Below are 14263 nucleotides of genomic sequence, written 5' to 3' on the forward strand. Positions count from 1 at the left end.
TCTTTCCTTTACACGGATCAGTGGTCCTGGTCCCTTTGCAGAAAAACAGCCCCAAAGCATGATGTTTCCACCCCCATGCTTCACAGTAGGTATGGTGTTCTTTGGATGCAACTCAGCATTCTTTGTCCTCCAAACACGACGAGTTGAGTTTTTACCAAAAAGTTATATTTTGGTTTCATCTGACCATATGACATTCTACCAATCTTCTTCTGGATCATCCAAATGCTCTCTAGCAAACTTCAGACAGACCTGGACATGTACTGGCTTAAGCAGGGGGACACGTCTGGCACTGCAGGATTTGAGTCCCTGGCGGCGTAGTGTGTTACTGATGGTAGGCTTTGTTACTTTGGTCCCAGCTCTCTGCAGGTCATTCACTAGGTCCCCCCGTGTGGTTCTGGGATTTTGTCTCACGGTTCTTGTGATCATTTTGACCCCACGAGTTGAGATCTTGCGTGGAGCCCCAGATCGAGGGAGATTATCAGTTGATTTCTTCAAACCAAGCTGCTTACCTATTGTAGATTCAGTCTTCCCAGCCTGGTGCAGGTCTACAATTTTGTTTCTGGTGTCCTTTGACAGCTCTTTGGTCTTGGCCATAGTGGAGTTTGGAGTGTGACTGTTTGAGGTTGTGGACAGGTGTCTTTTATACTGAAAACAAGTTCAAACAGGTGCCATTAATACTGGTAACAAGTGGAGGACAGAGGAGCCTCTTAAAGAAGAAGTTACAGGTCTGTGAGAGCCAGAAATCTTGCTTGGTTGTAGATGACCAAATACTTATTTTCCACCATCATTTGCAAATAAATTCATTAAAAATCCTACAATGTGATTTTCTGGATTTTTCCCCCTCATTTTGGCTGTCATAGTTGAAGTGTACCTATGATGGAAATTACAGGCCTCTCTCATCTTTTTAAGTGGGAGAACTTGCACAATTGGTGGCTGACTAAATACTTTTTCTCCCCACTGTACACACACACACACACACACACACACTGAGTGTGGTGACAGAAGTGACTGTTCTTAGAAAACGCTGTGGATGTGTCAAAATCAAGCCTGCCCCCCCGTCTTTCACACGTCACACACATAAACCAACGCTAACACCACCTGAACACTGTTTGACAGTCAACACATTTTCGTTTTTCAGATGCACAAAAACACAGCCAAAATCAAATGTGAACATTTGCACATTGTTCTGAATTTGCATATTATTTTCTTAACTATTTTTCGCGGTGCTTTGGTTTTGAAGTGACGCAAATGCAGATGAGCTCAAGATGATCACAAACACAGAATTTCCTATTGGTCTCTCCCCTTCATACATGAGCTATAGTAGTCGAGAAGTCATGGAGTCAGCTGGGTTCTTCATTTGCGCCTTTAGTTTGTCAGTTGTTCACCATGCTCTCGCTGTGTGCGATTATGACAGTGAATTAACCCTGAGGCATGCGTGGACAGGTTGATTGCCTCAGGATTTAAGTGTGTTTTTGTGTGGGTGTTTTTGTGTGTGTGTGTGTGTGTGTGTGTGTGTGTGTGTGTGAGAGCGAGAGAAAGGAAGAATGAATGAGATAGAAAGAGGTGTGCCCCTGCTGTGTGAGCTAGGCAGGCCTGCAGGCTCATGCCAGCTATGTGGTGTGCTGCTGGGTGACGTCATGGAAAGCAGCACCATACTGTGTACTCCTAGGGCAACTGGGACAGAACAGCACCAGTGTATGCTAGAGCTCATAGTGTAGCGTTGCAAGGCTCACGACTATGTTAGCCTGCCCCTACTCCCACGGCTCTCTAAGTTACTTATATATCAGCTTAGCACATATATTGTAATCTCTCTCATTCACACACACTATCAACAGATGAGAGAAGACAGGTGTCTGTTGTAAGGAAGTTTGTGTGGTAAGGAATAGATGATGCAAGCACTTTTTGAATTTCAGCATCAATATTATCAACAAGTGATCTTTGCCCCGTTGGTATACATTCTTTAAAACAGTTGACTTTGTGGTTGGAAGTGGTACAGTTTAGACAGTGGGTCAACAAGAGTTCACATTGAGAAATAGTCCAATGTCTCACTATACTTGATAGTGTTGGAATGCAACTCGCACTGCAGCAAACCACATCTGGAATGACTATTTTGTTAAGATTGCTTATGTTTTTATGGAGGGTAGTTTGAAGGTCCTTGTGAAATCGGGCCATCAGATACAGAGAGGTGGCAACGGCAACATCCTGAACAAAGCTGTTTAACTGCTTTTTTGGTTGTTACAATCGAAAGGACATCCTGCAAGTTTGCCCTGCTGTGTGTGTGTGTGTGTCCCACTCAAGGAACTAGCTTACTGTTGATACAAGCCCTTGCTTCAGGGTGTTCCTCGAAAGGCAGCTTCAGGAAATAAAATGTGGTCTTTGGACAAAGCTCGATTAGTATCAGAGACATACATTCTGTTCAAACACTCCCAAAGCAGGCATGCGGTCACACTCCCTGCCCTCAGATGAGACCAGAGTATACAAATGACAAGTGTATACCATCATGCAAGGCTAGGCATTAATACTTTTAATAATATGAAGGATTTAATCATGTGTGTTACTGTTTGTTCAGTAAGCGTGGATCTGATGGGCATCCAGGCAGCTTTCACTAGTCCACTGGGCTGGCACACAGCAGAGTGACACCGACTGACTGGAGTAATCTTCAGGCAAAGCAGGGCATTTGCCTGCTCCACATGTGCAATGGAGTGAAATGGTATCCCGGCACTAGAGTGCAGTATAAACAATGCTTTGAATTGCGTTATGCTGAGTTGATTGATCCCTCAGTCTATTTGCATTGGAAACCTTACCCGGCTGTCGCGGGCCACTGGCCTCACATGATACTCCCGGGCTCATCCAAACACGTGACTTGTTAGATCTATTAAATAGGAGTTATTTCTAGGGTAATTAGTACATGGCTAATTTATTATAAGTTATAACAATATAATTAATACTTCAACATAATGTGTTTCTTCTGATTTACTGTGTGTGTGTGTGTGTGTGTGTGTGTGTGTGTGTGTGTGTGCACTTTCTCACATGTGAGGGGAGAGTGACTCAAAATGTATTAAAAGACTGTCTGTGTGTGTGAGCCTGTCTGTGAGCGATTGTGAGTGTGATTTGTAGATAGAATCAGTGTTGTAAAGACTGTTGATTGAATGTACAGCAACAGGTGGACAGAGTTCAGTGTCTAGGAAAGACTTCTCATCACATCACGTGCCCGTTCAGAAGCCCATTTTATCCCCCCTCCGCACACTGTGTCACACTCTCCAGCCACGTTATTTTCCACCTCCTAATCAGTACCATGAAGTAGTACTCAGCCTCCCTAGATTACAACCCATCAAAGGCCCACTGTGAGAAGATCCAGAGAAAAGTGGGCTTTTTTTGTTGCCAGATGCATCGTCTTTAAAAAACATCTGGCATGGAATTCACTTGTAAAAACATTCAATGGTGTGTGCGTCTTGTGCCATAATTGATAGGATACACACTACATGACAAAAAGTATGTGGACACTTGCTAGTCGTACATCCCCTTTGCTACTATAACAGTGAAGACACTTGCCAGTCGGTCAGCGCATGCTTGGAGTACATGTCCTGGTAATCCATCTGGGACTGCGTCTTTGGGAATGTTGACCTGTTTTTAAAGGACTTGCGTTGGCTGCGGAAAGCGTGGTTACGCCGTTTCCCCGGAACAGCTGGTGCTTTAATGCATGTTTCAGTGTTTTATGCCTCGAAGCGAGCATGGAAGTAGTTTAGCTCGTCTGGTAGGCTTGTGTCACTGGGCAGCTCTCGGCTGTGCTTCCCTTTGTAGTCTGTAATGGTTTGCAAGCCCTGCCACATCCGGCGAGTGTCAGAGCCGGTGTAGTACGATTTCATCTTAGTCCTGTATTGACGCTTTGCCTATTTGATGGTTCATCGGAGGGCATAGCGGGATTTCTTATAAGCTTCTGTGTTAGTCCCTCTCCTTGAAAGCGCAGCTCTAGCCTTTAACTCAGTGCAGATGTTGCCTGTAATCCATGGCTTCTGGTTGGGGTATGTACGTGCAGGTCACTGTGGGGTGACGTCATCGATGCACTTATTGATGAAGCCAATGAATGATGTGTACTCCTCAATGACATCGGAGGAATCCCGGAACATATTCCAGTCTGTGCTAGCAAAACAGTCCTGTAGCTTAGCATCTGCTGCAACTGACCACATTTTTATTGATCTAGTCACTGGTGTGTTCTGCTTTAATTTTAGCTTGTAAGCAGGAATCAGGAGGATAGAATTGTGGTCAGATTTACCAAATGGAGGGCGAGAGAGAACTTTGTACGCATCTCTGTGTGTGGATTGGAGATGATCTAGAGATTTTTTTCCCTCTGGTTGCACATTTAACATGCTGATAGAAATGTGGTAAAATGGATTTAAGTTTCCCTGCATTAAAGTCCCCGGCCACTAGGAGCGCCGCCTCTGCCTGAGCGTTTTCCTGTTTGCTTAGGGCGAACAAAGAAACCACAATTGGATAAGGACACGTAAAACATCAGCCTTCTTCTCCGGCTCAATCTTATGCAGAACCCAGGCTCCTGTGGCGACACACATTGGACAATTTGGTCTGATAGCAGCCAAGTTAGGCTAGCTGTGGACGTGGTGTGCTTGAAACGTTGAGCCAGTGTTCACTTAAGTTGTACCCTTTTTACACTGCTAAGCCAAAACTGTGCCAAGCCACCGAGCCAAGCTGTACTGGGCTTGCAAAGAAAATATCAGACCCAATAAACGGCGCTTCGTTCAACTCCGTAGTGTGAATCGGCGTGAGCTTAGATGTAGGCTACTATAAATGGATTTGGACTGGTGGAGGTCAATGATGTGTGTTGTGTTCCAGTTAGGTATTGGTCGAAATGTAAAATGTTTCCAAACTGAGAACCAGAATAATGGGCTAAGCCTAATGATTATTTTATATTGTGCTCAATGGTAATGGCATATATGACATTGATTGGCCGTCAAAGAAATCCAGTGCCTTCCGTGGTTTGCATTTTTAGATGATGGTGATATGTTATTGCCATTATTAAGGGAACCTCCGAGGAATCAGGATGGAGGGGGAGAGCGGACGACTGGACGCACCCCTTTGACAAACAAGATGGATCGATTATCCCCGTTTTGGTACCCGTGTCCATCACCACTGTGTGGTCTAAAGGCATCACCATATAGCAACTGTTACCAAGGGAGTTCCTTGCATCTGATCGATCTTTACTGCTCTTTAAAAGGGATGGTTCACCCAAATGACATATTAGTTTCCTCACCCTGTAAGCAGTCTATGGACAAGGTATGCAATCCATGATTTGGTTTAGTTTCCCTGGCATTGTTTCAACATGCTAACATTTTAGCATTTGGCACAAATCCCGTTCTAATCATGGGACCAATATTTGAATTTTTCACACATCATGTTTAATAGTCTATAATTGACTTAGTTGAGCTTCAAAATACATTTTAAGTACTTTTGGATGACTTGGACATGATGTGCGAAAAAGTGCTAATATCGGTCCCCATGACTCGAATAGGATTTGTGCCACAAAAGCCAAAACATTAGCATGGGGAACTTAACCTAAAGCATTAAATGCTGTCATACCTTTTTCCATAGACTGCTTACAGAGTAAACCAATGTACAATTTTGTAAACTATCCCTTTAAGGCTGACAAGACTGTACACAAAGTGTGTTTTATTGCCCTCATATTGAAAATCAATCTGTCAACTATAACTCTTAGTCTGAAATCAAAATTAACCGATAGAGTAAAAAGTGCTGCTGAGGGTTGTTTGGTTGGCCTTCAGAAAGATGGAGGAAACTTGAATAGTTGTTCTTGTTTGACCTTTTCTATCAATAGCATTTCTGATTAAAGTAGTAGGATTAAATTAGTCTTCAGGATTATGAGTCTGCATGGGAATCGAGAGCTGGAGTTACACTGCCTGGAAAAACAAACAGAAAACCCACACTTGGACAGATGCAAAACACAAAATACACACAGTCTTGCATTCTCCCTCTCACATGCCCACAGGCTCAGACACAATGTAACTTCTAGCTAAAGCTCCTTGAGAGTCTGACCTTTTCAGTGGGAGCTGATAGGTCCACTAATCTTTCTAAGTTTGAGAACTCTGGTTCTTAGGGGACCAGTCTCTGGGTCATCCAGCTAAGTGACAAGCCATAGGTGGATGGAAAATCCATAGTGTTATTGCCATACATTACTTTTATTAGATTTTGCATTTAGTGAGAATAATGCAGGCGGGGGAGTGAAGTAGGGCCAGAGTAGGCCTCCAGGCCTGGAGCTGTCCCAGGCTTAACGCTGTCCCAGGCCACATATCCTGGGTGATGGTGATCTATGGCCTGCCCACCATCCATAGCTCAACCCTGTGAGTGCCTCTGAGCACTGTAATTCACTCAGCAATGGATTTTCCGTTACGGGTCAGCACCCCTGAACACTCTGGGCTTGGTGGCAGTGCACTCACAAACACCTCTTAGTGTTAGGGGAGGGGGGGCATGGGAGAGGTCATGTGACTGGAGTGGAAATGACTGTGTAACATCTCTCCCTCTGCTCTGAGTGCTCTCCTTCTCTGACCAGGTATTTGTTAGCATGATCCCAGATCTGTTTGTGCTGTTTACCAATGACTATAGATATTGCCGAGACGACCCCAACAGATCCGGGACAAGGTGTTTGTGTAGCGCAGTGTGGATCGCCAACATCTCTTCATTCATGTACCTTATATTTTATGACAGGGCTATGTTCTGGAACATGTATTTTCTGTCGTGTTTCCCGTATTCTGACGTGACATTTCCCAATGGCAAGAGACTCGTTATTGATCTAGTGAGACGTCTAAAACTCCCGACGTTGTCTGTCACACCCTGCACACAGACACATCTGTCTGATACTATACTGTACGGTAGCTGGGATGATTTTTCCCTGTTGGCTGTAATGTATCTTGGCCTCTGCTAGTTGTTTGTCCCCCAGTCTTGGGTGTTACCCAGCTTCTGGCAAACTCCAAAACCACCAGACCTTATTATAGGGTTCCAATGTGCTGTAAATGGGTGCTTTTGGGGTTTTTGGTTGGGCTTGTTGCCTGGTTGTGACTTTAAAATCCCCTTTTCAGCTATTTGTGGAGATCTGACTCTGTAGAATGTTTAGAGAACAGTGTTCTCTTGAGGAAGGCAGTATCATTTCTGTTCGCAAACTTCAGTTCAGAATGATAGATCATTTGGGTGGGAAGTTCCTTGTGTTGTAAATGATGATCAAATCCAAGTTTATTTGTCACGTGCGCCGAATACAACAGGTGTAGTAGACCTTACAGTGAAATGCTTACTTACAGGCTTTAACCAATAGTGCATGAAATGATATTTTTCATACGGAAACCATCACGTAGTGGTCTAGACAGTTGTTAACTCCATGCCTCGTTCTCTTCTTTGCAGACGGTTCAATCACACAGGCCCCACTTCATCGCAGTGCACTGTCAAGAGGTGGGCGGGAAGAACTACGAAGCGTCCATGTCACACGTGGATTGTTTTGTCAAGTAAGTGGCCTCGCAACCTCAACACTCGATGGTCCCACTTCAAATTGCCCTTCACTGAAGAGCTGCAGCCAACTCTAGTGTTCATACCCCATAATCATCACTAAAGTTGGCTATTTTTCTGTCAAGGAAACACCCACTACCTTGGTTCACAGGAAAACTATGTCCAAAATCTCTGTGAAAATGAGTGAACAACTCCACCTTCTGGTGACATACCTTATTTGGTTTCATTTTTTAAATTTATTTTAATTTTATTTTTAAGGTCAGAAGGTTATGAATTTAATATAATTAAATGGATGTACTAGAATACCATAAGCTTATTTCCATGGCCTGTTTATGTAGTCTATCTTGTTTATTCATAGGATGGAATAACAAAGTTTTATGTCAATGGGGATTTGGAAAGATTCTCTTGATGAATCTTTTTTCAACCAATTTAGGGTGTCCAGGTGTGCACTGCATCTCAATGCTAGAGGTGTCACTACAGACCCTGGTTCGATTCCAGGCTGTATCACAACTTGCTGTGATTGGGAGTCCCATATGGTGGTGCACAGATGGCCCAGCGTCGTTAGAGTTTGGCCAGGTAGCCGGTCATGGTAAATAAGAATTTGTTCCTAACTGGCCTGGTTAAATAACAACATCTTTCAAATAAGCAGAAGACTGTCTGAGGCCTCAACAGATTTAGCAGAATATCCCAATACTCTCAAAATATCCTCTTCCTCATCTCTTCTCCCTTAAAGGGATAGTGTGAGATTTTGTCAATTAAGCCCTGCCCAGAGTCAGAGGAAGTCATGGACACCATTTGTATTTCTCTGCGTGCCGTTTGAAGGAAGTTGAAGGTAGTTTCGTGAGCCATTGCTAACTAGCGTTAGCGCAATGACTTGGAAGTCTACCGGAAACAACGAACACGAAATAACTACATTTTCATATTGTGACGTGTGTCCTCTGTCTTCTAGAGAGCTGCTGTCCAGTGATGCCATGAAGGAGTACAACAGAGTCCGTGTCTACCTCGACGAGAACTACAAATCCCAGGAGCATTTCACAGTAAGTGCGGCTGGTCCATTTGCCCTTGCTAAGTGGTCCTCTTCCTTTCAGTCTCAGGAGAGCTTTGTTTACTGCACACAGTCTTGACTCGCAACAGACGGGCTGTATTCGCCTGGGTGTGTTGCACAGCAGCCATTTCCATCAGAACGCTCTACACACATCGGTGACATTTAGTTAAGATGGCAGAGGAAAGATGGAAGCTGAAGCTGGGGAAGCTCCGATGGTAGTAAGACATGAATTAAGAAATTCAATCAAGTAATTATTTGAGGGACTTCAACCCACAGACTCATTTTTCTCAGCTTCGTGGACCCCAGTATTTTATTAGAATGCGCAATAATGGTAGACCGCCACAAGGCGGTGCTAGATGGTATGGAATGTCTTGTGGATCTGCAAACCAGCTGCAACTTTTCAAGTGTTATCAAATTGTATTTGTCACATGCTTCGTAAACAACAGGTGTAGGCTTACTTACGGGCCCTTCCCAACAGTGCAGAGAGAAAAACATTCTGGAAAAATTGTAACACAAGGAATACATACACAGTGAGTAACAATAACTTGGCTACATACACAGGGTACCAGTACCGAGTCAATGTACACAGGGGTACGAGGTAATTGAGGTAGATGTGTACATATAGGTCGGGATAAAGTGACTAGGCAACAGGGTGGATAGTAAACAGTAGCAGCAGCGTATGTGATGAGTCAGAGTTAGTGCAAAAGGGGTCAAAATGCAGATCGTCCGGGCAGCTATTTGGTTCACTATTTTGCAGTCTTCTAGCTTGGGGGTAGAATCTGTTCAGGGTCTTATTGGTTCCAGACTTGATGCATCGGTAGCAGAGAGAACAGTCTATGACTTGGGTGGCTGGAGTCTGACAATCTTTAGGGCCCTCTTACACTGCCTGCCATAGAGGTCCTGGATGGCAGGGAACCTCGGGCCCCAGTGATGTAATTATCACAAAGATGTGCAACGCTTGGGCCAAATTGTTGCTTGGTTAATTTTGTGGCCTGTTCCCTCTATACATTATGCACAACTACACGTCAGTTGCATTGCATGGCCTCTAGGTGGAGCCAGATACTCAGTGTTGACGATACCAGTTGAAAGTTTCATCCGGACACCGTGGCCCTTTCCCCCACGTTGGGGACACACACATTTAATGCTGCCAACGTTGCACTCCCAACAGTACATTTGGAAGAAGTGAAGTGATGGTTAATTCTCTGGCTCTGGAGCCCATAAAGAGAAGGGAATAGATGTGGTTTAAGGAACCCGCTAACAATCAGTGTGGGCTTGACTGCTGAGCCGTGTCTGTCATGATTTTCCTTTCTATCCTAGGAGGTATTATTACCACGGTACACTGCTCTCCCTCCCTAACAGCAAACAGTGGTAAATCACACCACCACCACCAGTCCAAAATGCTCTTTTCATAAACCTATTATGAACGAATTAGAACCATTTGCCTTATTGCTAAAATAATTAACTGCCATTTCGGTTAGGTGATGATGATTATATCCACTTGTTTTTGATTTTATTTCTCCCAAGTTTATTTAAGGCTCCGACACGACACGCCAATAGCGTTTGCCGGGCCGAGAGTACTTAGCACTTCTGAACGGAGTGCCGGCTGTAATTTGCGAACCAGGTGCGAACCGATTTTGAAGGTTGAATCGCATGAAGACGTTGGCAGTCAGACACCCACCAGCGGGTGGTCCTTTAAACACAGCGTGCTGAACGGTCGGCAGACGAACCGAAGATCAACATTCGGTGTGCTGTGTGTGGTCCTTTTTAGACTCTCATATCTTGAATAAGTGTGTGTATGTATGTATGTATGTATGTATGTATGTATGTATGTATGTATGTATGTATGTATGTATACATGTATACAAACCACAAAATTAATATGTTTATAGATATTCAAATCGGGGCGACAGTAAGGATACAGACTCTCTCCAGTACGCTTCACACAGGGCTTGACATTTAGTCCGGATGACATCACTCCTATTTGTTTACTCAAACTTCGATTTCTGCTCGTGGGTAATTGTTAGTTGTCCGCTCTGCCTGTCAATTTCCAGATAATGTAAGTGGCAACCCCGGTGTGGCTCCCTGAGCCTACCAGTAATGGCAGCCGGTGTGTGTTTTCCTTCGGGGATATCTATGTGAGTGCGGCAGCGAGCGGGTGTGCTATAATGTAGTGAAAGTGTATGGTAATGACCTGAGGGAGTGTTTACTTGACCTGTCTGTCTCTGACAGGTACACTGGCTGGATGGCGGTGCCATATGCTTCCCTCTCGCCACAGCCAGCCTCACCATACCTAATGAAGCACACGGCTGAGTGTGTGCGAGCTGTGTCAGCGAGGTGCATCTCTGTTTGGGTCATTTGAGCACACCTCTTAATTTACCAAGAAAGCACTGGCTGATTCTTCTGATTTGTGATGAGACGAATATGTCAACAGGCTAATATGGTCAAAGAGGCGGCTGGTTTTTGAGGGTAGGGTTTTTGTTAGTATGACAGGCTATACTGTAGGACACTGTATAATATAACATTTTTGATTCCCCCCCGTGTGATAACCTGGACTAAGATTTATGTCCAACTTAGCACACGGTGGTCCTAACTCCATACCAGAGTAAGTCCGTCAATCAGGCATTGAGGCCGTGTTTGAATGCAGACCGACAGTGAGGGATGCAGGCCAGCCTTAACCTCCACATATTTCCTGTGTGTGTGCTGTGCAGTGATGAGGGGGGGGGGGGTCTTGAGTGACACATCCTCCTCAGGCCGAGGCCTGGTGTTTTACGGGGCTGTTAAGGTATACAGCAGGTAAAATGTCAATTAGGAAAGCCCGCCCTGATAACTCAACTCCCAATCCACTTGTTCCAGGCCATTAATATTTATCACGGGCCCGGCCCTTTGGGCTGCTGGGGTGTCATGTGGAATGATGTTCACTAATGCCTTGCCTTTATTACCTAGGCTAGCGTTCCTCACAGACTGACTGGGATGTGTGTGTGTGTGTGTGTGTGTGTGTGTGTGTGTGTGTGTGTGTGTGTAGGCAAACACACACCACCCTCACAGTTTTTGTCACAGCACTCACTCTGTTTTTCTATGCGTCATCGCAGAATTATGAAAAAAGTATAACAATATTTACTACAAACACACACACACACCTTCTCCGTTGAGTCAATGGCTACAAGTGACCTACAAATGAACACACACACACCAACACACACAGCCCTCCATTGTTCCAGAGCATTTTAATGGGAAATTAAAGGCGTCCTTCCCTGCTCTGGTCCACAAGACGGGAGTGAGAGGCCAGAGGATAAATCAGGCTCTTTGCTCTGACAGGAATCACACTCCGTTCCTGCATCCGCGTCTGTTCTCAACCCAGCTGTCACATTGGCTTAATCTGTTTAGCTGCTATTTGTGCTGGGTGCCATCTTTTTGACACCTCCTCTGGATGTTTTTGATTGGATTTCCCCTGTGGTGTCCTTTGGTGTGGAGACTAGAGTGTTGTCACCCTGAGAGACACTAGGAGCACTCCCATCAGCTTCCCGTTCCATCTATCGAGTTAGCTCTGTCTGTGCTGTGTGTGCGCACACACGTACATGCAGCTACGTTCTGTATACACACCGAGACCCACATACACACTCAACGGAAGGTACGCATTCCTAAGCTTTCAAATTAGGAAGTTCAATCAACGGTTTTTGTTTTCTTCCTATCAAGGTTTTGCCTACTTTGAGACTTTAGTCAGTTCACATGATTATTTCTCAGCTCTTTTCTTTTCAAACCTAATGGTGCCTCCCTGAGTAGCTCAGCTCTGTCTCCGTGGTTGGGATGAGGGAATAGCTGCTGAGGGCTGGGCCCCATTTAGAGGCATGTCAGAAACTGCCAGCAGCACCCTAGCCTACTCCAGCGGTGAGACCTTAAAGGTGCAATATGCAGAAATCGCTCCGCCATTTCCTGGTTGCTAAAATTCTAATAGTTTGTCTAATTTCAGTTTATGTGATAAAACAAGTGGTCATTGTGTCGAGAATCATTGTACCACCTAAACCTCTGAAAAATATATTTTCCATAATCAAACATATTGTATTTTCAGCTGTTTTGAAGCTGGTGTTCAAAACCAAAAGTTTTTCTTTTTAAACGGCTAAAACGTAAGAACGGGGAGCATAGAAATAGTGCACACAGAACATATATACCACTTCTTAGACTTGCTTTCAATGAGAATTACAGATCTATAACTCACATTTCTATGTGAATTTGGTCGGGTCGCCCAAAATGTGACACATTGCATCTTTAATGGCTGCCTCCAGCAGGCCACAGTAATGCAATCATCCAAACTGCACCCAGGAATTTATGAACACTTAGTGGCCCACTGCGGTGACGGGGGTTGGGACTGTGTGTGTTCACTTGTGTTGTACTCATCAACTATTTTCACGGTGCACCACCATTAAGGCCAGATGATGGGGGATCGTTTCATCCTTTACCCCTTAAGCATCCCCTGCTCTGCATTTAGAGAGAGAGAGAGAACGACAGGGTGGTCACTACGCTGGTTTACACACACACAGGTTCAACAAGGAGGACCAACCCCCACCTACACACAAACCCCTCCATCCTCATGGTCAGGGAGATGGCATTGTGAGGATAAGCAGGTTAAAATATTGAAAACTAAATCTCTGGGCTCTTATTTCGATATGGTGAGAAGTACAGTGCAGGCGAGGCAATTTGAATGGAGTAGATGTCATCATTGTTGGGCCGTAACTCTCCTTGACCATCAGTCATGCACTCAGGGCATTCAAGTAAGCGCATACTGTACACACACACACACACACACCACACATACACAGGACGTGTTGAGCGACAATCAATGAATCTGCCATCAGAAGTGAATTATGAGGGAGAGAAAGCAGGCTGTGCCTCCCTGGAAAAATGTAGGTTGAAAATGTGTATATAATTAATTGAAAGGAGATGCCGAAAAATGTATGCATTTAATACAAGGAGCCTAATCTATGGAACTTGGTCTATGCCCTCCTCTGGACCAGCACAAAAATGAGCATCTGACACAAGCACACATTCAAGCGCACGTACACTTCACCCTCATAAACAGAGCTCTGATTAAGTGTTTGTGTGTGGTGGGATTGGTTTAGTGGGGGCTGCAGGCAGGACCTGGGCGGGGAGTAAATCAGGACTGTCTGGGGGTGTTGGGGTGGGGGTGGGGGGATCGCCAGCACAGATAATGATGTGATTCCAGCATGCGGCAGCCAGGTGCACCTTGCCACCATACATTATGATGTGCGGACCCCAGCCGGCGAGGGGCAGAGTGAAGGTGAGCCTGTCATATCGATCTTTTTAGCGCTAAAATATGAGCCACTTTACTCAGCTCCCCGGCGCAGTGATGTGAAAAATAATAACTCGGACCCAAATTAAAAATATTGATCGCTTAGGAGGTGTTGAGCGCAAATAAACATCCCCCTAACTCCCCCTTCCTACACCCCGACTCCCGCTTCTCTCCCACCCTTACGCCAGCAGCAGGGTTGGGTCAGGGATGTTGGTGTGCTGGACTGTAAATATATCTGGCCGTCTCTACTCCTCTACCAGCAAATTACAGTATTATACTGCATTGCCAGGTTGTGGTCTGTGTATTTCTTCGACCTAAATGAACAGGCCTAGGAAGTTGCTCTGTCCCTATCCAGTCTGGCATTGATAGATCTGCTCTTAACTCCATAATCT

General features: G+C 44.8%; 1 protein-coding gene across 2 annotated transcripts in view; it reads left to right on the plus strand.

Annotated features, from left to right (window-relative positions):
* LOC115113343 (inositol polyphosphate-5-phosphatase A-like) overlaps positions 1–14263 on the plus strand; it is a 187592-nt gene that overhangs the window by 73845 nt on the left and 99484 nt on the right. For both annotated transcript variants that reach the window (XM_029640877.2, XM_029640878.2), the window contains exons 3-4: positions 7420–7520; positions 8471–8558. In XM_029640877.2, coding sequence (XP_029496737.1) covers positions 7420–7520; positions 8471–8558 — 189 coding nt within the window. The remainder of the gene's footprint in view (positions 1–7419; positions 7521–8470; positions 8559–14263) is intronic.

The sequence above is a fragment of the Oncorhynchus nerka genome, linkage group LG28 (assembly GCF_034236695.1).
Source record: "Oncorhynchus nerka isolate Pitt River linkage group LG28, Oner_Uvic_2.0, whole genome shotgun sequence".
NCBI classification, from domain to species: domain Eukaryota; kingdom Metazoa; phylum Chordata; class Actinopteri; order Salmoniformes; family Salmonidae; genus Oncorhynchus; species Oncorhynchus nerka.